At 56.6% G+C, this 24,204-nt stretch overlaps 2 protein-coding genes across 2 annotated transcripts in view; one reads left to right on the forward strand and one right to left on the reverse strand.

Moving 5' to 3' along the window:
- Positions 1-7,554: 7,554 nt before the first annotated feature.
- Positions 7,555-13,266, forward strand: HSD11B2 (hydroxysteroid 11-beta dehydrogenase 2). Its single transcript, XM_014827615.3, has 5 exons — positions 7,555-7,984; positions 11,361-11,573; positions 11,694-11,879; positions 11,989-12,126; positions 12,311-13,266. The coding sequence occupies exons 1-5, from the start codon at positions 7,720-7,722 to the stop codon at positions 12,724-12,726; spliced, it is 1,218 nt and encodes a 405-aa protein (XP_014683101.1). The 5' UTR covers positions 7,555-7,719; the 3' UTR covers positions 12,727-13,266.
- Positions 13,267-13,760: 494 nt separating this feature from the next.
- The window catches only part of ATP6V0D1 (ATPase H+ transporting V0 subunit d1), a 36,249-nt gene continuing 25,805 nt past the window's right edge, over positions 13,761-24,204 (reverse strand). Inside the window, exons 3-8 of the mRNA XM_014827616.3 lie at positions 19,844-20,022; positions 18,391-18,470; positions 14,978-15,055; positions 14,676-14,852; positions 14,489-14,566; positions 13,761-14,394 (exon numbers count right to left, since the gene is read on the reverse strand). Coding sequence (XP_014683102.1) covers positions 14,233-14,394; positions 14,489-14,566; positions 14,676-14,852; positions 14,978-15,055; positions 18,391-18,470; positions 19,844-20,022 — 754 coding nt within the window. The 3' untranslated portion in view covers positions 13,761-14,232. The remainder of the gene's footprint in view (positions 14,395-14,488; positions 14,567-14,675; positions 14,853-14,977; positions 15,056-18,390; positions 18,471-19,843; positions 20,023-24,204) is intronic.

Here is a 24,204-nt window from a genome sequence, read left to right on the forward strand (position 1 = left end):
ATATAGTAAATCTGTTTTTTCCATGTCCTTTGTAAAGCATTTCTTTTTTAATTTGCTACATTCAAGACACTCTCCTCCTATTAATTTTTCCATGTTAAGTGGTTTTTACGCTGCTTTGTGCTTTAAGAAAGAAATGCTATTCGGTATTTAGAATATTCTCTCAGCTTCCTTAGTGAGAAGGCTCTGGTGGCTTTCTCACTGTTGACTATAACCAGTGCAGCTTGGAACACAATGTCACCCTCCAGAACTCTCTCGGACATAGATAAAACTTATTTTGTGTCTCCAGTTGGGAACAAGGTGTTTGGAAGCAGTACCTTATGCAACAGAAGTGCTGTAGGGCTGTCCCTAGGAGGCAAATGAAATAAAGATCATGGTGTGTGGAAAATGTGCCCACAGAGTGCTAGGAATGAAGGATTTTAAAGCTTCTCTGCCAGTAATTCAGTTTTTACTTTATGTTTCTTGGAAAACTGATTGCTTGTATTTACCACATGTGTTATCTAAGATGCAGACGGTGGGGGCAGGGGGGTGGCGGGGAAAGGCCTCCGGGGCCGGCTCCGTGGCCGAGTGGTTAAGTTCACGTGCTCCGCTGCGACGGCCCAGGGTTCAGATCCTGGGCGCGGACATGGCACCACTCGTCAGGCCACGCTGAGGCAGCGTCCCACATCCCACAACTAGAAGGACCTGCAACTAAGATATACAACTATGTACGGGGATGGGGGGGGGGGGTGTTGGGAAATAAAGCAGAAAAAAAAAAGGCCTCCTGTGCTGGCAAGGATTTCCATGGCAGCCAGGTCAAATCTGCCCTCTTTGCAACTGACCTCCTGCTCCCTAGGGAGGGCTATTTCCATTCAGCATGAAATCTTTTTGCTTGCTCATTTCTGTGGGGAATGGTCCATGCATGCAAAGTTGTTGGCTGTTCTTACTTTATTTCAGAAATGTGCAGGGTTGGGACACCTGAATTTTTCCTCGAATGCTTTAAAGCAAATTACATGCCGGAACTGCTCAGGCTTGCTCCTGGCGGAATTTCCTTTGAGCGTTCATATCTCGAAACCTTATGTAACCTGACGCAATTATCTGAAAAGGCTCGGAATCCAAAAGAACACTGTTCTAAGCTAGGAATGAAGGTCGGGGCTGGGAAAGAAGTGTTCTCCCCTCCCTGGGGACTGGGTCATACTTGACTATGACAATGCCCAATTCATGATGCGAAGAAAAATGTTAAACCTGGCACTGTGACCAGTGGGCGCACTTGCTTTGTCTCTGAAAGAGGGATAGCGTGATGAGGTGCTCGAGGGGCATTACAAAGCTCTAGACCTGGCTGGCAGTTAAAAATATTTCAATAACCACCTTGAGCAACTGGTCTTCCCAGGATGGAAACAAGAGTGGTCTGGGCCCCTTTTGGGGAATAGCCACCTCCACTGACTCAAAAATCAAACCCATCTTGAGAGACGAGCTCTCAAGCCAGCAGTTAGCGCTGCAAATGGGGTGTATGTGAGGATCTGGAACTCATACTTTCACCAACTGGTTGGTCCAGGTGATTCTGAATCAAGCTCAGCCCAAGACTCACCCCGTCACCACCACCACCACCACCCCCACCCCCCGCAGCCCAATCCCCATCTCAAGGGAGGAGTAGGGAGAGTGAGGACACAAACTCTAAGTGCAGACCTAAAATCAGGGCTCCACCAGGAGATGACCCCTCATTCCCGCAAGCCCTTGGGCCAAGAAGCTTCTTTTTCTCTTCCTTTTGTTTTCACTTTTTGGAAATCCCAATCCTGCTCACTATTTGCATACCAGCGGTGAGGGACCTCCAAGGAGAACCGGCACCACTCATAGGTGGTTGGCTTTTCAAGGAATTCGCTGGAGAAAATTGTAGGCAAGGCTGTGGACAAAACTCCCCTCCATCTGGTTTCAGTTTATTTAAAAAAACAACACACACAGGCCTCCCCACCAGCAATCGGAAAACAGCCACAGCTTTCCCAGGGGGTATATTAGCCACCGGGGGTGGGGCTGAATTATGTATATGCAAATAAATTAAACCAGCCAGCCAACAGCAACTAATTTTTGTATCTTTTGCAGTTGTTCTGCCAAGAAAAGGCCTGAATCAGGGGTGAAGGAAGCAAGTTTTGGAATTAGTTTTAACAACTTGCCTTAATTCTACCATTGGGACACATCTTTCTAATCCAGAAGCAAATAAAAAGAGGTTGCTAGTCTTTTGCCTGGGTATTGCCCACTGCATAATGCCAACCTCCTAGGCTGAAGGCCAAGGGGCAGTACCTTGGGTAGAAGCATAGTGTCTGGACTGCTGTGTGACCTAGGGCATGTCACTTAACCTCTCTGAGTCTGTTTTCTTACGTATAGGAAGAGGATAATGATAGTGTTTGCTTTATAGGGATGATGTGAGGATAGTAAGTAAAATAAAGTATGAGCAAGCTGAACATAAGGACTGGCAGACAGCAAACACACAGTAAATGTGACAGAAGATTAATAACTCAAAGCCACACTGCAAGACCCAAGAGGGCTGGTTTCACCTGGAGTCAGCAAATTCTCCCTGAAAGTGCTCTCAGGTGGGGCTTGCCCTTCTCCTGGAGAACACTTCAGAGCACATTCCTTTAATGTTTCCCAAATTCAAGGGCCCCAATACCCAAACATCTGCCTTCAATCCTGGAGGCAAAAATAAAGTTCAGAGAAGGGTGCCAGACAGAATTTGAAAGCGCAAGTGATGCTCCTAGCTTCCTGCATCTCACGGTCCCCTTTTCCAGGTAACCGAAGGGACTGATTTCCAGGTACACAGCCTAGATGGGGTACTTCTGAAAAGTGAGAAGGTTTCAGTTCACATCCAGGGCACATGGAGGCGGGTTGGCAATCTCCATGGCTCCCATGGCACGTGATGATGTGCTGGAGACCATGGCATCCAGCTGCCTCTGGGCTCAGCCCTTGCAAGTCCATGAGCACCTTGGTTTGTCTGAAACAGATCTCTGGTTCTGTCCCTCATCTAGATGCAACAGGACTCCCAGCCTCCACTCTTCCCCTGTCCCCAAATCCACTTCCTGGCCAATCCAGACAGGGGCCTCATTTACTCCAGACCATTCTCAGCTCTCCTTTGCTCTCAGAACGAAGTCTAAGAGGCCTCATGTGACAAATGTGGCTCTGCATTAATACAGTTCTCAAGAGCCCAGACTTCAGGCTCAGGTCCCCCTGAGTTTGAACCTTGGGGTCATCCAAGATGCAGACTCAAGTGCACCTGAGTTTGAGACCTTGAACAATTTTCTTAGCCTCTGGAAGCCTCAGTTTCCTTGAACGTAAAATTGTAATAATGCTACCTACTACAAAGGGCTATTGTGAGGCTTCTGCACCCAACCCTGGGCTTGGGATAGAGCAACAGGTTTGGAGGCCAGTGCATGGAATGAAAATTGAGGATGAGGTGGGGAGGGGGTGGCTGCCAGAACTGAGGAAGATGATGAGACGAGCTTTGGACATGCTGAGTGAAAGGAGCCTGTGGGTGTCCAAGGGAGGTGTCCAGGGGCAGCTGGACACACAGGCCTGGAGTCAAGAGCAAGGCCTTGGCTAGGAAGGAGTGTGGGAGTCCCCAGCATGTGAGTAGGAAGATGAGCTCATGGTGGGGGAAAGGACCACGGGTGAGGCCTCCACAGCCAGAGCTTCACTCACAAGGAGAGAAGCTTGCAAAGGAGGCCGAGGAGAACCAAGGAGGTAGGAGGAAATTCAGCAGCGGTGGCTTCACAGGTGCCAAAGGGGAAAGGTCTTGGGGCAGTGAGGAGTGGCCAGCAGGGCAGAGGCTTTGAGGATGCTAAGTTAACTGAAAGCAGAGATGTGTCTATGTTATTTGGGGACTAGGATGTCATTCACTGGTGATCTCTGGCAAGGTCAGGAGGGGGAGCTGACTCAGAGCTAGAGTGAGGGAGGGGAGAGGGGAGATGGTGATTGTAGACAATTTTAGAGAAATGTGGCTGAGAATAGTGGTGGAGAGCATGAGAACAGCACTTGAGGAAAGGGGTATAGGATTGAGGTGAAAGAAGTTCTTTATTGTGGTTACGGGGGGAGAGGCCAGAGCTGGTTGCATGCTGCCAGGAAGGGGCCAGTGGTTAGTTATTATATCCATGGTGCCCAGCAAAGGGCCTGGAATGCAGTAGGAACTCAATAAAAATTTGCTGCATTTGAGGACAGGGAGGGATGGGGTCTGGAACCTGGGTGGAGGACTGGCCATTGGCAGGAAGGGAGGCCCCTCTTTGCAGGGGAGGGAGATGTGGCGGGGTGCCAGGAGTGAGCAGAGTGCACGACAGGGCCTCCTTAGGAGTCTGCTGCTTCTGAGCTGGACCACAGAGGGAGGAAGAGGTGATAAGGGTGTGCTTGGCTCCAGCAACCCCGGTGTGGCCAGGGGACAGAGCATGAGCGCTTGGACACTGCTACCTGGCACCGCCCCACACACACCCCCATCACACCCCACCCCACCCCATCACCATTCCTCAAATCCAGCGGTCACCTTCCCTTTATCCCCTTCAGAGCGGCACCCTCCCCAAAAGGCCAGCAGATGGTGCCAGTGAATTGCTGGACTCAGCTGGACCAGACCAGAGCCAACCTGCCAGTCCCCAACCCACCTCTGGGCCCTCCAGAGCCTGGGGCATGCTAAGGCTTTGGCTCTCCAGGTTTCTGACCAAAGTGGAGTGGGAGCGCAGGACTAAGGATAAAGATTATGGGCTGAGAGCATAGGGGTGGGTGGGTCAGGTCCTCTCCTCCTGCTGGTAGCCCTTCATTCCTCAGGCCCTGCCTTATCTGCTGAGGCCCTACCCTCTGCCCCCCTTCCATTCTCCTCCCTGGAGGCCCTGCCAGCCTAGACTCCTGGTTCTGGCAGAGGCTGGTTCTCTGCCCCTGGGCAGGCACAACTTGGCACCAGGCCTCAGACAGGGCTGGGCCAGCCCTTCCCAGCCATGACTGCCAGAACCACCTTCTTTCCACTTCCAAGACCATCTCCACCTGGTGAGGGGTAAGGGGTCAGCTGCTGAGGAGGCCACAGGGGGCTGGAGCATAGATCCTAGGAAGGAGTCTTGGCCTCCTGGCCTAAGAAGTGGAATGAATTAGGAGGTGAGAGATTTATATAAAAATGTGGTAGAGGGGCCGGCCCCGTGACTGAGGTTGAGTCTGCGCGCTCTGCTTCGGCAGCCTGGGGTTTCGCCGGTTCTGATCCTGGGCACGGACATGGCACCGCTCATCAAGCCATGCTGGGGCGGCATCCCACATGCCACAATTAGAAGGACCCACAACTAAAAATATACAACCATGTACTGGGGGGCTTTGGGGAGAAAAAGGAAAAATAAAATCTTTAAAAGAAAAATGTGGTAGATTATCCAGTCCCACAAGACCCAAACCACACAAGACTCATGGTTGTGTCCAAGGTGGTACAATGTCCCAGCAGCTCAGCTGGAAACATCCCCTCTTCATCCTAGCCATCCTATTCTCCGCAGCCAAAGGCAATTCCCTATACTCACTCTCAGCAAGTCCCTCTCCCCATCGTGGGCTTCCCAATGAGTCAGGATCCTTCATGTTTCCTTCCCAGGATAGTGTAGGATCCTGTTTCTCAGTCTCTGTTCTCACCTTGCTTTCCTGCTTCCACCTCCCTACCCTTTGACTCCTGCTCTGGCAAGTGCTGGTACTACCTGTGTGACCTTGACCTTGAAGGCTGCCTGGGACCCCCACCTCACTCCCTCACCTACACCTCCTCCCTAGTCCCAAGGGGGAAGCCCTTAATGGGCTGAAGCTGGAGAAACCACAGTCAGACTCTCAGTAGGGTGACCAGAGCTGGGGGATCCCACCAATCCAGGGTCTACAGCTCAGATCAGGAAGCCAGGCCAAGGGTGCTGTGTCTACCACTAAGCCTGGGCCATAGATTCAGGACAACAGGAGTTGGTAGGTTATGGAAAACGAACATTTCCCTAAGTTTCCAAAGGATGACCAGACCGAAGGAGAGAGAATCATTGGAAATACACAAAGCACACACAAATGTACTCACAAGCACATACAAGGTCATGGCACAGGGACAGACACACTATGCGTGCTTGGACAAGCTATGGAGCCCATGGACACGCGTATATACAAATATAGGCACCCAAGGTCATGTACCCAAGGTCAGGCTCACACAGCCTCCTCAGGCAAGTCCTGCCTCCCAGGGCCAAGGCTAGCCTGATGTCTGTACTTACAGGAGGAGGAATAGGTAGGGGCACAAGAGTGGCTCTGGATAGGAGATGGGTCCTCCACCCGAGCCTGTCCCCTTAAGTGGGTCTGGCTCCCAGCCATCTCCCTGAGACACCCCTGGAGGCTATGCCTGGGTGGCAGAGAAGGCTTTGGAGGAAGCATTGCCTTGAAGCCCTAGCAAAAAGCCTTGGCACCTAAGATAGAGAATGGGCAACAGGGCTGGGAGGGGCCATGACCTCCCCGGACCTAGTTGGGGCATGGATGAGGCACTGGGCAAGGCCCAGAGGCCCACAGGAAACAGGACCCCCCTCCGCCATGGGCTGCACCTACTGCCCTCAGTATAGGGCCTGGCAGTCAGGTACTGGCACCAACTCCTAGTGTCTGGCAGAGCCCTGGCATGGATGCCAAGCACAGGGTGCCAGACATGGGGGTGGTCAGGGTGGGGGGCCTCCAGGCCACACACAAACACAGACCTTCATATACACAGGCAGGGAAATGCACCCATACTCACATCACTTATTTTATACCCTGGGGAATCATGTGAGCAGTGCAGGGATCACCCTGTCCTAGAGGTGCCCTCACTGACTCCCCAGGTGTCCCCATTGGCCTGGCTCTTGGAGTCCCTGGGGTTGGAGGGTGGGCTGGAAGTAACGGGAGGCCGACACGCTTCCTCTGAACCCCTCTCCCCACCCACCCTCACACACATACACTTGTGTGGCACGGCTGGGCCGTGGAGGGAAGGGGGAAGGCAGGCAAGAGATTCCCGAGAACCCGAGCTCGGGAGCTCCCGCCCCAAGCCGGATCTGTGGTGGCGGGCAGCTTAGGTGTGAGCGTGCCTCAGGGCGTGTGTGCGGGGGACCCACGGCCGCCACGGCGCACGGCGTGGGAGTGCGGCGCGTGTGCTGGCGGCGGCCACGTGCGGGCGGGCCAGTTCCCCGCGGTGTGCCGGCAGGCCCGGCGGCAGCGGCAGTGCTACCAGTGGGGAGCTTGAATGGAAGTTGTGCGCGTCCTCAGGTGTCCCGAGCTAGTGTGAGCTGGATGTGCTCACCTGGGAGCGGCGGCTCAGCGGCCCTGGGCACGTTTGTGGGGCGTAGGGGTGAGCGGACGCAGGGCACAAGGACTAGACCGACTGGCCCTCTCCCGGCGCGGCCCGCGGCGAGGCGGGTCCTCCTTGAGCAGCAACTTTAGGACTTTGTTCCGGCTTCTTCGAAAGCGGATCTGGTAGCTGGGGTGGGGCGGAGCGGGGGGGGGGCACCTGCCCTGCGCGGGGTGCACGGAGAGAAGTGGAGGAAAGCCCCGCCCCAACCCCGCCTCCGCTCCGCCCTCTCCCCCGCCCTCGGGGCTCTTTATAAGCTCGGCCCGAGGGCGAACAGAGAAAGCCAGTATCTCTCCCGCCCCTGGCCGGTGTTCTGCTGCACCCCGCGCCTGCTCACCCCTGCCCCGAGTCCTTGTCCTTCTCCCCGCTCCTCAGCCCGGTCCCCGCCCCGCCCCGGTCCAGCCCGGCCCAGCCCGGCCGCCATGGAGCGCTGGCCTTGGCCGTCGGGCGGCGCCTGGCTGCTCGTAGCGGCCCGTGCGCTGCTGCAGCTGCTGCGCGCAGACCTGCGTCTGGGCCGCCCGCTGCTGGCGACACTGGCGCTGCTGGCCGCGCTCGACTGGCTGTGCCAGCGCCTGCTGCCCCCGCCGGCCGCACTCGCCGTGCTGGCCGCCGCCGGCTGGATCGCGTTGTCCCGCCTGGCGCGCTCGCCGCGCCTGCCGGTGGCCACTCGCGCGGTGCTCATCACCGGTGAGTGAGCGGGGCGCCGAAAGCGGGGACTCCAGGCTCGAGGGCGGAGCCAGACACGCAGAGGGTTCCCCATGGGCACACTAGGGCAAGGTGGGCCCCCCATCGCAGTGGAGGGAGAGTTCTGTCCCTCCTCTGGGTGCAGAGAGCGAGCCAAGTAGGAAACGCAGGGTACCTTCCCAAGTCCGGGTTAACTACCTGCCGCGGTGAGGAGTGTTGGAGGGAAAATGAGGCACGGAGTGGGCAGGTGCGCAGGGGAAACTAGTGGCTGAGAAAGACGGAGCCTCCTGGAGTTTGGGGTTTATGCTTTTTCCCTCCCCAACAAAGCAGTCTTCCGAAAGGAGAGAGTGCTCAGAGGGACTTTAGAGGATGGTCACCCCTTGAACTCTGCCTAACATTCCCACGTGGGAGGCCCCATCTCCTCTTCTCTGGGGCCAGAAGAAGCCACTTGGGTGGAGAATTGGGACCCCCACCCCACCCTCCAATTGGCTGGGAACCTTGGAGTCGAGAAAAGCTTGAGGTCACCATGAAAGGCAGCTGGGCATTCAGCTGCCTCTCAGATCCTGTTACCCACCCCCAAACTGCTGAGGTAGCAACCTAGAGTCTGCACCCAGCACCCCACCCCACATTCCTCCTGGCCCTCCATGCCCAGGAAGGAGGTCTTGGAGAGCTGCTGAGGTGCGTCTGGCCGCCTGCCTGAGCTCCCTTTGTCTGGAGCAGGGAATAAATCTGTCACCAGAATGAGGGAAGGGGAAGGGGGGGCTAAGGCCAAACAGGAAGTGGGGAGGGGGAGAAAGGCCAAGGGGCACTGGCTCCATTGTATGGGGGAAGGGACAGCCTAGACTCTCCCACAACTCCCATAGCTTTGGACAGGTGCTCAGGGCTCTGCCCTTGCATTGGGGCTGGGCTGGGCGCAGCCACCAGACTAGCTTCTTAGAGACCTCGTTCCAGTAGGGGGCCCTGCATGATCAGATGGAGCTGGGAGAACTTCCCAGAGGAGGCCATCCTTGAGCTGGGCCTCAGAGGATGAGTGGAGATAGGTGGGGTGTGGAAGGTGTTTTGGATCAGACAGAGTGTGGGACAAAGGCTTGAGGGAGAATGAACATGGCATGAGTAGGAGACAATGGGTAACCAGTCTGGTTGCTGGGATGTGAGGTTGTTTCCTCAGAAGGGGCCTTGAATGCTAGGCAAGAAGCCAGACTGTGCTGAGGTGGAATAGGAGTCAGGGCGCCATGAGAGCCTTGGGCTTCAGCAAAGAGGAGAGAGATAGGGCAGGGCTCAGGCTGCAGGGAGAAACCTGAGTTCAGAGTGCAGTGCAAAGCCTCAGGGGACCCCAGTTTCAGGGGTTTGAGGAAGGAAAGATGACAGACCCTCCTGGAATGAAGTAGGGACTAGGTTGCGAGCTCTGCTCCCAGGGACAAGGCAGCTCCCCTCTTGCCTTCTAATTTGTGAGCTGCCTCAACAGGACCCAGGCTATCTGCGTGTACTAGTGACCCAGTAGGCGGTCTTTCCTGAAATCTCGCCTCACACATTTTTCTGCTGCTGTTACTTCTCCTAGCTTTGAGCCTGAGAGTGAGGTGAGTGGAAGGACACCTTCTGTGACTTGGGCTCCCCCATCTCTGGTTACAAAGCCCTGTGATGGGGGAGCTCACCTCATGTAAGCATCAGAAGTGGGTCTTCAAGCTTCCCACTGCCCAAAACTCGGGTTTCCTCTCTCACCACCTGACTGCAAGACAAGTAGGTGACCAGGCCCTGCCCCACCTGCCAGGAACATGGTGTCTTGAGCCTGCCAGAGCTGCTACCCACCCCTCCCTGAGAATGCCCTGAGAACCACTGGCCAAGGCTTGTCCTGGAGCTCAGCCCAGGGGTCAGAGTTTGGGCTGAGTGACTGGGTGCCTTGTGTGCACATCTGTGCACTGATGGGTGGCAGCAGTCTCATGAGAGTGAGCCTGTGTGTGAATATGCTGGCAGGTCGGAGGTATGTAGATGAACAAGAGGGTGTAGAAGGTGGGTGAGTGTTGGGACTGCAGAGCTGAGGCTCTGGAGGCCTCAGTTTCCCTGTGAAGGGCCTGTCTGCACTTGGGGGGAGCTTAGGCAAGTGGACACACACTTGTGCTCACTCCCCTCCTGCAGCCAGACTTGCCCAGGAACGACCCCTCAGCCCTGGCTGGCTGGCCACACAATGCCCAGCTCGCAGCCCCCAGCCCAGCTTTGTTCTCTGCCTCAGCAGAGGGGGCGGGGCTGTGATGGGGATGGGGGCAGAGCCTCCTGGAGTGGGGAAGCAGAGTGACTTGCAGCTTCTGCTCAGCAGGACCACCAGAAGGGCAGGCTTCAGAGAGCCTCCTCCCTCACTGGCCTTCCCCATCCCCTCGCTGGCCACCCACAGAGCCAGGATCAGAATGGGAACAATCAAGGAAGCAGGGGCTTATCTGACCCCTACTCTGGCTCTGCCTGGTGGTTCCTCTCTCTACATACCAAAGTCAGGAAATTAAGCCTCCAAGAGTGGTAATTGACCTCAGGTCACACTTGTTGGGTGTGGGAAGGGATTGAAACGCAGGTCTGTTCTCTACTCCATCCATCATCATCCCTGTCCTGAGGGCAAGTGATCTGGGGCTCAGAGAATGCCCTACTGTTGCCACTGATGAAATTCCATGGGTGAGGGTCAGGGGTGACATGCGGATGGGCCTCCAGCTTGCCTAGAGCCTGGAACAACAGTAGGGGGTGTTGAGGTTGGGAAGGGAGGGGGGCGGCTCAGGTTGTGCAGGGCCTAGATAAGCAGAGGGCTTGGGCTTCATCCTAAGGGTTGTGGGAGCTTTGGAAAAGTTTTCAGCAGCAGAGTGATAGTGTCATTTTTGGAGAGATCTCTCTGGCAGCTTAGAGAGAGAATGGATTCAAAGGGGCAAAATGGGACAGGACTAAAAAGCAGGCTGCTTCCAGGTAAGAGGAAGAAGCCTGGGCAAGGGCAGCGAGAAAGGAAGGGAGAGGTTGCTGCTATCTCCCTGATACCGAGCAGGCATAAGGACATCAGAGCTGGGACTGGGTCTCAGGCTGCCCTATGGTAGAGTCCTGACCTTACTTTTTCCTGGCTGAGTGCCTTTGGGAAGCAACAGCATTACTAGGTCTGTTTCCTCATCTCTAAAGTGGGAATCATAAGCTCTGTTTGATCGAGTAGCTATGGGGAGTCAGGGAGGTGACAGCTGTGAAAGAGCTGGTGCTCAGGTGCTCAGCTAGAGGGGCAAAGCCTGCCAGAGACTGGCCTAGGAAAAGAGGGAGGACTGCTGACTGCTGGTAGATTGGGTGTCCAGGGGCCTGGATCCTAGGGTGTCTCAGGCTGGACTAGGCCACAGTGGAAGTTCACTGGCTGTTCTGCCCTGGCCAGGCTGTGACTCTGGTTTCGGCAAGGAGACGGCCAAGAAGCTAGACGCCATGGGCTTCACCGTGCTGGCTACCGTGTTGGAATTGGATAGCCCTGGTGCCCTGGAGTTGCGTGCCTGCTGTTCTCCTCGCCTAAGGCTACTGCAGATGGACCTGACCAAGCCGGCGGACATTAGCCGTGCACTGGAGTTCACAAAGACCCACACCACCAGCACAGGTCAGTGGGTGTGGCTCTACCAGGAGAGGGCATGGCTGCATGGGTGGGTGTGAAGGGGCAGGGATTGGAGGTTTGCTGCTGAGCTGACCTGCAGCTTTTCTCCCCGCTCCATGCCCTCAGGTCTGTGGGGCTTGGTCAACAATGCGGGCCACAACGATGTAGTGGCTGATGTGGAGCTGTCTCCAGTGGCCACGTTCCGCAGCTGCATGGAGGTGAACTTCTTTGGCGCGCTTGAGCTCACCAAAGGCCTCTTGCCATTGCTGCGCCGTTCCAAGGGTCGCATAGTGACTGTGGGCAGCCCGGCAGGTGAGTGCCCTCCCCCACTTGAGCAGAAAAGATGCTGCTGAGGTGCAGGGGAAGGGATTCTGGAGCCCCGGGCCCAGGCTGAGCTGCCTGACTCCCAATCCATCCCCAGGAGACATGCCATATCCATGCTTGGCGGCCTATGGGACCTCCAAAGCCGCCATGGCACTGCTCATGGATACATTCAGCTGTGAACTTCTGCCCTGGGGAGTCAAGGTCAGCGTCATCCAGCCTGGCTGCTTCAAGACAGGTAGGGTTTGGGGTTTGGGGCTGGGAAAAGAGGGATGGGTGTGGTCTTATCTGGGGTGGGGTCAGGTTTGAGGATGGGTGTGGCTTTGGCTGGAGGCAGGTCTTGGGTTGTGGGTTAGACAGACCTGGATCTGGCTTTGACTTCCCTAACTGATCCCACTCTCACCTTGCCACTCCTTCCCCAGAGTCAGTGCTAAACGTGGGCAATTGGGAGCGGCGCAAGCAGCTGCTGCTGGCCAACCTGCCCCGAGAGCTGCTGCAGGCCTACGGTGAGGACTATATTGAGCACTTCCATGGGCAGTTCTTGCATTCCCTGCGCTTGGCGCTGCCAGACCTCAGCCCGGTTGTAGATGCCATCACTGATGCACTGCTGGCAGCTCAGCCACGACGCCGCTATTACCCGGGCCATGGCATGGGACTCATGTACTTCATCCACTACTACCTGCCTGAGGGTCTGCGGCGCCGCTTCCTACAGACCTTCTTCATTAGTCCCTGTCTGCCAAGAGCCCTGCGGCCTGGCCAGCCCAGCCCTACCCCCTCCCAAGATGCAGCCCAGGACCCAGACTCAAGCCCAGGCACTTCCCCCACGGCGGCCCGATGAGCAATGTGCACATATGGCCTAGCTGCTCCAGCAGAGGAGCTCCCATGAGCTCTTGACTCTCCCCTAGACATTGTGACCCCCAGGTCTGCCCTGGGGCCTGGCCTAAAGGACTCCAGCCCCACCCACTGCTGATGCCCCAGGTCAAGCCTGTTAAGGCTGAGGCTTCCCAGTGAACAGCTAGCCTCTCTCTGCTGCTTCATGAGCCCGATAGACCCTCCTAGGCACAAGGCTCCACCCTGCAGCTTGAAGAACCCAGCTGGATGGGGAGTTTAGTGCAAGACTTAGCTGTAGTTTGACAGGATCCTGCCATAGTTTGCCTCTGCAAACTAAGGAGTGACTGGGTGGGTTGGGGACTCCCTGAGGATTATTTCTCGGTACCAGTGCCTCACTGCTGCAATGCAAAGGGTGAATCCCAGCGGTTTCTTGACTGGCTCAAGAATTGGAGCCCCACCCACCCCAAGCCCCCCAAGCCACACAGAAGCTGAATACCCTACTTGCTTGTCACTTTTTAAATAAAGATAAATTTTATTTCTCCTAGAATGGGGGAGATGCTGTATTTGGAGGGGGTGACGGCTGGGTGACAGGCTGTGGCTGTGTGACAGACTGGGAACCCTGGGGGCTCTGCATGGGCTCTGGGCACAGACTCTTGTTCATATCTACCCTCCTTCATTCACCTTGAGCAGATCATTTATCCATAGGTTTGGGTTTCCTCATTGTAAAATGGGGTTAATGCCCCCAGCCCAGGGAGTTGTGGGGCTCAATGATGCAAACAGGGAGGCCTGGGGGCCCTCCAGGGCCAGGACTTGGCTCCACAGGCCTGTCTGAGCCTCCAGCAGAGGAAAGGGCCATCCCTCCAGTGACTTCCCCCACCCTGAAAAATCTAGCTGCATGGGGAGAGGACCAGCCTAGGGCTGCCGACTGGAGAGAGAGAGAGAAGGCTTAGGCGGTGGTGGACTCAGCAAGGGGGGACCCTAGGGAAGTTGGGGGTCTGGGAGAGGTACTAGGGCCCAGAAGAGATAGCAGACAGCCGGGAGTAGAGAGAACAGTTTATTGTCTCAGAGGCAGAGCTGAGGGAGGGGGCTGCAGAGCTACTTCCTCCCCGCTCCAAGGACACACACACTTTATCCCCCACCCCGGACCGTGGCTCTGGGGCTGACCCACAGACGGAAGGGGAGGTTCGCCGCTGCCCCCAGGGGTTCTCAGGTCAGGGAGGAACATAAAAGTGACCACATGCTTCTCAGACATGTCAGTGGCTGTAAACATAGGGCTGAGGGAGCCTCCGTGCTCTGGAGTGGGAGGGTGCGGGGGAGGGCTGGTCCATCCTTGCCTGGGGAGGGGAGCAGGTGCCTAGCCCCTTTTCAGGCCCAAGAGTAGTCTCAGAGAGGGTCAGGGAAGCTGGGCGGCTGGGAGGACAATGTGCTACCCCCCAGGGCAGGTAGGTGAGCCGTGGGCTTTGTCACAGCACGCACAGACACACACACTTGTGGGGAGCCCTGGGCCAGGGCACTAGAAGATGGGGATGTAGTTATCGATCTTGGCACGGTGGCGCTGGGCGATGCACTCAGCAATCCACACAATGTTGCGACACTCCTGTTCCTTGAGCTTCACAAAGGCATAGAAGACACCAAAGTGGAACTGGTTCAGGAAGGCCAACTTGTTCAGTTTCACCTGTGGAAACAGGCGTGGTGTGCAGGTGGCCATGACCGCAGAGTCAGGCCTGAGCCACCAACCCCTCCCTATGACAGGAAGGCCCAGCACTCACCTCGTGCTCAAAGAATCGGTCCTCCAGGGTCTTGTCTCCAGGGTTGCTGCCTGCACCCTCGAAGAGCAGCTTATACTCCTGGTGCAGGGCAGTGGTGTGAAGCATGAGCATGGGGGCACTGTTGGGTGTGGGCTGGGTATGCGGGCACCAATATGCCCACCCACCGTCCCATAGCCAGGACACTCACCGGGTAGTAGTCAGCCACATTCTTGACCTGCTCATAGTCGTCAGCTCGAGCCAGCTGGGCCAGGCCCTCAGGGTAGAGCCGCCCACAGTGCGGAAACAGCTTGGCACGGTCCTCCTTGGTCAGCTCTGTGCCGAAGGAGTTGATGGTGATGATGAAGGCGCGGCGGTCTGCTTCAAACTGGGGCCAGTGCACAGGCAAGGAGAGAGGGAAGGGAAGGGAGGCAGTGGCCAGTCAATTGGCATGGCTCCCCCAAGGCCAGGGCTACCAGGGACCAGGAGGCAGGAGAGTCGGGAGGCACTTACCTCCAGGATGGGGCACATGGCGTCAGCCGTGGTCCCTCCTAGTAAGGTGCAGAACTTGTAGAAGGACTCCAGGTAGGCCTGTGCAGAGCATGGAGCTTGCTCAGCGCAGGTGGAGAGACTCTAGGGGGCTTGCCAGGCCTCCTACTCACAGTTCTCTCCTTCCCTCCTGAGCCCTTTTCATGGTGAGTCCAAACATCACCCCCATGGATTGGCCAGGGCAGCCCCCAAGTCAGACCCCTGAAAACATCCACAAATTCCAACTGCTAATCAGTCAAGCAGTAGTAGCCTGCTGCCTCCCCCACCCCAGGAGTGACAGAGCAATTTCTGACCAACTGTCTGCTCCATGGTACAGTACTCCCCTGGCCCCCATCCCACAGAGGGCCAGGCTCAGAGAGGGGCTTTGTCTTCCCCTGAGATCTCCCCTCCTCAGCCTTAGAAACCCACGTGTCGATGGACTAGTGAGGGAAGGTTACTCCTGAGAGTCCAGAGACATGGCCTGGGCTGGGTGCCCTGGTCCCTCTCAGCACTCCACCTTACAGAACACCTCCTTCTCCTCCTGTCCCCCAGGTAGCTCCTAGCCATCACAAAGCAGGAACCAAACTGTCAGCCCAGTTCCTGCTGAGGGATGGTTATTGCCTGCACGGACGTCAGCCCTGCAGTGCAATGGCGGGACACGAGCGCTGCTGGCAGAGAGAGCACTTCCTGCCCAGGCAAATTGGATCTGCTGGGCATGAGGAGAAGACAGGTCAGGCCAGGCCCAGTTCCCTTCCAGCACTCACATAAAACCAGCCAGGCACAAGTTTCTTCCTCATACCACCCTATATCAAGGAAGGGGGCATGGTCTTGCAGTCCCCTGGGGAGTTCCCTTCACTCATATCCTCCTGGGTCCCATTCTAGTGGCATGGTCACAGGGACTCTGGCTCCACAGGCTAGAGACTATTCTTCTAAGTTGGGGATGTGGACTGGGAGGTATAGAAAGCTTTCCGTGCCGAGGTCTTCCCTTCAAGTTGCAGAGACCTTTCTACCCACCACCAGCTGACTTGGGCCACAGGCTCTGCTGCTCCAAGGGAAGGGGTGAGATGAAACCCAGGAGCTCATGAGCCCAGGCCTAGCCTAGCCAGCAGCACTGGGCAAGCTGGACTCAGGGGAAGGCCTGAGATGACCACTGGGGTCACAGGAAACAAAAGTCTAGGGACAGGTCAGGGAGTAAGAAGCCTAAAAGAGAAGAGTGGACCCCAGCCCAATAGCTCCCCAAGAATCAGAGAGCTTGGGTGGCAGAAACAACTGCCAACCCTACCACGGCTTGGTGGTACTGTTTAATCCCTCTAGGACTGTCCTCAGCCACCTCTTCCCTATGGCGGGCCAAGCTGGTTGTGCCCAAATCTCCAGGCCTGCCCTAGTGGGGCCTGCAGATCTTACCTGTAGGGGATGCCACAAGCCTTCACTGAGCTGTACTGATTCCTGGAGAGGCTGACCCCAGGGCCAGGGAGTCTGGTGGGATAGGCCCAGACTCTTTTGCGAGGCTAGGGCAGCAGAAGAAACTGGCAAGACCCCAAAGGATCAGGTACCAAGGTCACCTCCTCATCCTCATTCTGTCCTCTAGAGTCTATTAGCACATGGCTGCTGCACCAGCTGCCTACAGTAACCAACCGCCAGGGAGCTGAGGGGCTGCCTAATCTCCCATCTGTGGCCACTGGGCTGGGACATCGCCTGATGGGCGGGCGGTCCTGGCACAGCGCCCACAGCATTGGATCGGTGTTTACAAGCTGGTGCCAGGGCAGTCCTCGCCAGTGACTCCAGCTAGAACCAGTCAGGCCCAGTGAGGGTGTGGGTGAGGCTGGGGGGACAGCCACACCCCTCACCCTGTCTCAGGGCAGGGAACCTGGCAATGGGCCAGCTGGGCGGGCAGGAGCACTCAACGAGTGCACACACTCTCTCTCTGGCTGGCAGGCCTGCCTCCCTATAAGCGGGGTGAATGAGAGCACTTGCTTTGCAAACAGGCTGAGCCAGGTGTGATCCCCAGTGCTGCCAGTGTCTAGTAAGTGGCTTCAGGCAACCCACCCTAGTTCTCTGAGCCCTCAGTTTCCTCATCTTACAAATGCAGATACTGATGCCTACCTAGCTCCTAGGGCAGACCTGAGGATTAAAGAAGTTGGTAATCTTCCTAGTTCTAGTCTTGTCCCCTCTAATCCATCCTCCACATTGTGGCCAGAGAGGACTTTCTGATGATACTTGCCCTGTTGGAAACCTTCATTGGCAGACTCTGCCCACAGGACAAAGTTCAAACTTCTGGCCTGGCATTCAAGGCCCTGGGTGACTCAAACCTGTGCCTGCCTCTTTTTCCAGACCTCTCTCTTGCTGCCCACCTGGAATCTGCACTTTCGCAACAAACTGCATGCCACTTGGCCCATGCTCCATGCTTGTTGCTGCACGTGCTATTCCCCTGCCTACACCACTGCTACTTCCAAGCAGGCCCTTCACCTCCACCGGACCCTCCCTACACTCTGGCCCAGATTCCTGCAGGGAAACTGGAAGGCCTAGGCTCAGGCTGTAGCCCAGTGTTGGCCACCTAGCTCCAACCAGGGCAGGAGAAGACTCAGTGTAAACATCCAACAGAAAGATGTTCTTAGGGTTAGGTCGAGTCCATGGCAAGTGCTATCCTCAGCTCCCCCTCAGGGCCTGCCCACTGCTGACCCATGTTCCTGGCTGCAGCCCATCAGGGGTCCTGGCATCATAGCTCAGTACCTCACCATGGCCGGAGACCAGTCTGTTCCAAATGTCCCTCACTGGTCCCTGGCCAGCCCCCTTCCTTGGCTCCCAGCCCTGCTCCTATCCTCTTTGGGACAGGGCAGTGCTGACCCAGGAATCTCAAGCCCACTCTATCTTCAGGGGTCACCAGCCTGTGCCACAGCCTGGTGGGAAGCAGGCGGTACATGGGAGATGAGGATGGTCAGACGTGGCACTGGCTGTAGGCCTAGGAATCTGAGAGGGACACGGGGACCTGGCTATGCCTGGCTGGGTCCTTTTTCCACCTATAACTGAGCACAGTTACCTCTGCTCAAGTGCCTGTCCTTGCTGGCAACAGTCCAGGTGGGGTGAGCCTGAGAGCTATGGCCTGAGTGGTGGCCTGTGACCCTCCTGGAAGCAGTCATCCAGGAGCCAGCTCTGACAGGCAATGCAATGGAGCACCATCCACTCCTGCCGATCTTATCTGGGCCTGCCTCGGGCACCTAGGGATGGAGAACCTGTTTCATGCAGCCTTGCGCCCATCACGGGAGCCAGAAAGTGAGCAGATAAGCCCCTGGGATAGGAGCCCGGTGCAGCTGTGTCATGTCCCACCACCCCACCACGCCCATGGCCCTCTTCTGCCTACAGGCTAATCGGCCACTGCTCTGGGGGGAGGGGAGTACTACCTTGTAGAGCGTGTTGCGGATGATCTCAATGTTCATCTCGTCGAGGTCCTGCTCTGAGATGCAGTCCTGGAAAAAAGCCGCTGGGGAGGAAAAACATGGGTGTGAGGGGTGGGCAAGTAGACTTAGGCTAGACAAGAATCCTGTTGGAGTTCAACCACACCTGCAGGACACAGAGGGCCCCCGCCACAAGGACCATCTGGCTGGGTATTGGGGGACCCCCCCCAACCTGCCCTGGGCTATTGCTTTGGAAGTGGCAGAAGCAATACTCCAGGCCGTGTGTACTGACCTGAGCTTCTCCAGCCTTCTCTCTCCTAAAATTGATTTATAAAAGAGGCGGCCAGCCATAACATGATCTAATCGCCTCTGGGGCAGACCCAAGCTCAGACCATGCCAAAGACAGGCTTGCATAAGAGGCTGTGACATCCTCCCTTCTTGAGGGGCAGCTGTGGATTTGGGGCCTGACGCCCACTTCCCTGTATCCCCCAGGAGGGCCTGGGGCCTACATGTGGAAAGCCAACTTCCTTCTCCTTAGGATCAGAAGTGAGTCTAACAGCTGGATGGGCATGGACCAGTGACCAAGGGGCCACTGTCAGGCTGGAAGTAGAGGCCAAAGCAGCATGGAGCTCCCTTACCCCCAGGGGGGCCCACAGACTCCCTGGTCTGTCTTTTCTATACAGATGGAGAAACTGAAAAAGCCACAAACAGCCCAGAACTAGCTCAGGGTTACTGGGTGAGTCTATGTCAGATAAGGCCAGCAGGTAGGGCTCAGGCCTCTTAATGCAGGACCAAGTGCAGCTCAGAGCCCAGCGATTCAACCATGGTGGCCTCCTGGAAGTGGTGTCCTGGGAACTAGGACTCTGGCTGTGAGGGCCCTAGCTGGTGACAGCCTTAGTGCTTTCTCCCCAGCTTCCAAGGAAGGCAGGAGCCAGAGCTGCCTAGGCGGGGTCCTGTGGGAAGCTCTCTGTTCCCCTTCCTTCCTTGGCCTCTGACATGGACCCTGCATCCTGCTGGACAGTGCCTGACCTGGCCCCTGGGACCTGCTCAGTGGAGGCAAGTGAAACTGTTTGCTTCCCTCCTCTGCCTCACAGGCAGCCAGCCACTCCGGCCCAGCTTGGGGCCACAGTCTGTCAGAGCTCCCAAAACTCCAAGGGATCAGGCCTGTCTCTCCATTCTCCATGAGCTCAGCCCTCCTCTGCGTTCTGAGAAATCAGCCAGTTTCACAAAGTTAGATGGTCCGAGTCAGGCCCTGTGGGTAGCCTGCCTGGCCCAGCAAAAGCAACAGAAAAGGAGCTGAAGGTAGGGTAAGGAGGAGAGAAAGGGAAGGCAAGATAAAGGGAAGAGCAGGCCTTGCTTTCTGGCTCAGGGTTGCCCCCAAGAGTCCACAAATCCCACCATGAGGCACTGACATTGATGCCACTGCCCACCTCCTCCCTCATCCACCACAGCAGCTCACCCAGAGGTGTGTCTACCAGAATGGCGTTGTAGAGTTCGGCAGGGGTCTGTGCGATGTTCACAGCCTCCATCTGCTCAAAGCTGCCTAGTGGGTGGCACTTGGGCACAAGCTCAGCAATAGAGCGCTGGTGCAGTGTGCCCGTGATGAGCAGTATGACGTTGTCAATCATGTAGCTGTAACTGTGGGAGGCACACAACAGCAGGGCAGCCCGTCAGGGAGGGTTTGAAAGCCCTGGCACAACACCACACCCTTGCCCCCACCCTGTACAGGCCACCAACCCCTCAACGAGTGCTGCCTCAAGGGTGCTGTAGACAAACGCCATTGGCATGTCTCCCTGCCCAAGTGTGCCCCCTACTCCAGCACCAGGAGCACAGGACAGACAGGGCCCCTCCCTTGGTGGGAGAGGACAGCGGAATCCATGTCCCATGAGTGACTGGAAAACAGGTAACTGTCCCACAGGGTGAACAGTGTTCTGGCAGGACATGGGAACCAGGGGCGCATGGAGGTGAGGCACACAGGCCAGCCTAGGGGATGAAAGAACTAGGAGATGAAAGTGTTCTGAGAAGAGGGAACAGTGTGTGCAGAGGCCCAGAGGCATTCATTGAGTGACAGATGCATTCGAGGAACTAAGCACAGTCAGTGTTTCCAAAGGGAAAGGAACCAGGGCAGTGCTGCCTGGAGGCTGGTCCTGCAGGCCAAGCTGAGAGTCCTGCCTTCATTTTGAGCACTAAGGATCTATGAGCAGGATGTAAGCAGGGAGTACTACAGTCCAGTTAGGGTCACTCTGGCTGCTGGGTGGGGAGAGAGAGGGAGGGGGAGACAGCAAGGGGAGGAAGGGCTCAGGAATGGGATGGAGAGAAGCTTCTCTAAGAAAGGCTAGAGAGGAGCCAGTGGGAGGGCCCCTCTGGAGTCATGCCCCAGGTCAGGCAGAGACAGAGCAGGCAGACAGCTGCCCTGTGCAGCCCCACTCCAAAGCCAGAGCACTGCCTCCTCCTTGAGGGCCTGAGGCCAGGGTCAGACATCTACTAGGATTGCCTGGAGGAGACCCAGAGACCTGGACAGGAGGCTGAGCTCAGGTCAGTCCCAGGCTGAGGCTGCCCCCCCCAGGCTCTCTGCTCCAGATAGTACATGGGCAGCAGAGGGGCTATGGAGATGAGGAGGGGTGAGGCTGCCCAGTTCAGACTTGGCAAGAGGCAAGCTCTGACCCCAACCATGAAGACAATGCTACAAAGGGGCTGGGACAGAGAGCTCTGTATATTCACCTATGTGGGGATGGGATGAAGAGGCAGAAGGGCCCCAGGCCACGGTCAGGCTGCAAGAGCCACAGCAGTCCTCCACCCTGTCGCAAGTGATGAACCCAGGGTACAAGGGAGCGAGATAAGCCTTTGGGGGAAGGCATCCTACAAGGCCAGAGTGGGGCTCCCATTGAAGGGTGAAAGCTGGGATGGAAGCTGCTGCCCTGAATTGGGCACTAAGCACAAGCTCTGCCCTAGCTTTTGGCTGGGCCACGGCTAGGCCCCTGTCCTGTGACAATATCTTGAGCACCCAATGCTAAGGCCATCCAAGGAAGATCCCTGGTGGGAAGTGGCCCTCAATAGCAAGAGAAGAGAGGGAAGGAGGTAAGGGCCCAGGCTTTAGCACAGGGGGCTGGCAGTGAGGGAGCTTCCACAGGGCCCTCCAGGAAGGCGGCAGGAGAAAGAAGCCATAGCTCCTGTCCTGGCCTGACCCCCACACCCCCTGCTTGCTCCATACTTCCCCACCTCCCAACCGGCCCAGCGCCCTGCCATGACCTCTGCTCTCCTGGGCTTGGGGCCAGGCAGCTGCCCTCTCTCCACCCCCAGTCCAGCTGGGTCAGCTACAGGATGTGTGCTGAGAAGAGACAGGCCCCCCTTCTCAAACTGAGGGCTTCAGGCAGGGCCCATTTGCAGCTGCAAGCCAAGAAGCCCAAATGGTCATCCTTCTACCCCTGACCTGAAAGAACTGGCAGAGTGGAGGGACCTCAGAGAGAGCCCATCAGAACTTTGTGCCTTGGTCTCCAGCCCCAGCCTGTATCTTCTCTACCCTGGACAGCACATCCCTCCTGCTCCTGACGCCTCCAGAATCTCATGTACCCCAGGACCCAGGCTATACTTCACCTCTCACAACACTCAACCTGCACACTATCCAGCCCCACTCAAGCCATCATGTTCCCTGAGACAGTCACAGAGACCCCCACTCCTGAACCTAAGGATGTTCTTTTACGCTCTCACAACCCTTTGGACAGGGAAGGGGAGAACAGTTTACCTCTTAGACCTGTACTATCTAATTGATCCCACAACCACCAGCGTCACCAGCCCCACTGTCAGAGGAAATAAGGCACAGAGAGTAAAGGCTCCAGGCCTTGTCACACTATAAGTTAGAGGAGCTCTATGACCCTATAGCCAGTGTCCACGCACCTCTACCCATGCCCTGGGGCTCTATACTCCCCATCTAGCCTTGTCTTCTCAGAGGCCAGTTTCCTTTTTCTAAATCTCCCCACTCCTTGTGCCCACAACTCAGGGTATCTGTTTATGATAGGGGTGGGGCTGGGGTTAGGGCCCAAAGGAGGTAAGACTCTACTGCCTGGCTTTGCTGCTATCCCTCCAGTGAAGTGGAACAGGCCAGCTATGATTCACTTTTCAGCCCTGACAGCAGATTTAGGGGCTGGTGGTAGCCCCCTGGCTACCCCCAGCTTCTCCTGGTAGAAGTTCTACCTGGGCACCAAGAAAAATGCTGAACCAAGTAAGGGTCATTTAGAATCATACACCCCAGCCCCTTCCAAGGCCCCCTAACCTAGGCGAGGCCAGCCTTGGATGATTCTGCGCCAGGCCCAGCAGTTCCCTTCCCCTGAGTCAACTACAAGGTCACTGCAACAGCAGCCCCTGCTTTTCTCCCCTGCCCAGTGAGAGCCAGAATCCTCTTTCCTGGGAGAGAGGAGGCGGGGCAGACCTGGCAGAGATGACACTGGTCCAGCTGTCTGCTTCTCCAAGGCCAACACCTCCAGCAGGCAGGGAAATCCTCCTCCTCCTTGCCTGGCTTCAGCAGCTGTCTCCCTGCCCCCAGAAAGCCACTCCGCCAGTCCTCCCCTCATTTGGCCTCAATAGGAGAGAATGAGGTTCCAGCTGGTCAGCATCTCCCTCCAGAGGAAGACAGCTGGGGAGCGGACAGGCGGCTGCCCGCCAGGCCAAAGAGGCCTTCATAGGGTGGGAGTCGGGCAGTACGTATTCTTCTGCCCAGAGGCCATCCCTCACCCTGTGCCTTGGAGATTCAGCTTGGGCCCACAGAAGTCTCTGGTTGGAGTTTAGGAAGACACTTCCTCCAAGAAGTCTTCAGAGCCCCTAGCCAAGCCATGTCCTTCTGCTGTGCCCTTTGGCGCCACCTGCTGGAGCAACATGACTTGCTTCCACATTCTCACCATCTTGGCCCTAGGGGCCGCCTGGTGCTGCTGAGGCGGCCATAAGGACTAGGTAACCCTGCCAGTCTGTCCATCCACAGCTCCCAGCAGGGATTGCTAATAACAGCATCTGTGCTCAATCACATCTGAGTCCTGCAGAGCCCTGCCCAGGGTAGAAAGTGGACACAGATAAGCTATGGTCTCAGCACACTACCTGTCAAGCCTCAGTTTCCCCCCATACAATCAGAATGACCGAAATGTGGTCCACAGCAGGGCTTATAAGGCCCGGACTTTCTCCTCATTAAAATCCTGCCCCTCTCCAGAGGCCCAGCTGGGTCTATTGACCCAATGACTTGACCTGAGCTTTCCGGGCCTTGAAGAGCTCCTATGTGCTCTCCCTCAGGCTCAGGGGAACAGTACTGGTGCTGGCTCTCCCTCAAGGCAGAAGCCAGGTCTAGCCCAGATCCCAGAAACCACAGCAGGCCTAGAGCCCCAGCCTATAGAAACAGTAGTTGTGGATAGAGGGTGCTGGAGGGCCAGGATAGGGAGGCCAAAAGAAACTTGATGCCCTCTGTGACCCAGCAGGGCCCCAGGTTGAAGCAATGTGTCCTAGGGAGAATGGCAGGTATGCTAATAGGCCCACTGGGCACTTGAGGCCACTGTCCTGGGACAAAGCCTCCTTGCAGCTGCCCACTCCAGGCTGGTAGCACTGAAGCCTATGGTACAGGAGAAAGATGGGACCTTACCTTCCCCAGACGATACAGGTTACTCTGCTCCAGCTCTGCCAGTGGGTACCAGGGCCACAGGCAGATGCTGCACATTGGGGATGGCCCCCTCCAGGGAGGCTCGCTCATCTAACGACAAAGGACTTTGTGACCCACCTGCAAATCCCCAGAGACCAGACTCACTTCTCCCACAAGCAACTCTCCTAGCTCCCCTTTGGGGCCTA

Source organism: Equus asinus, chromosome 28, assembly GCF_041296235.1.
Source record: "Equus asinus isolate D_3611 breed Donkey chromosome 28, EquAss-T2T_v2, whole genome shotgun sequence".
Classification (NCBI taxonomy): Eukaryota; Metazoa; Chordata; class Mammalia; order Perissodactyla; family Equidae; genus Equus; species Equus asinus.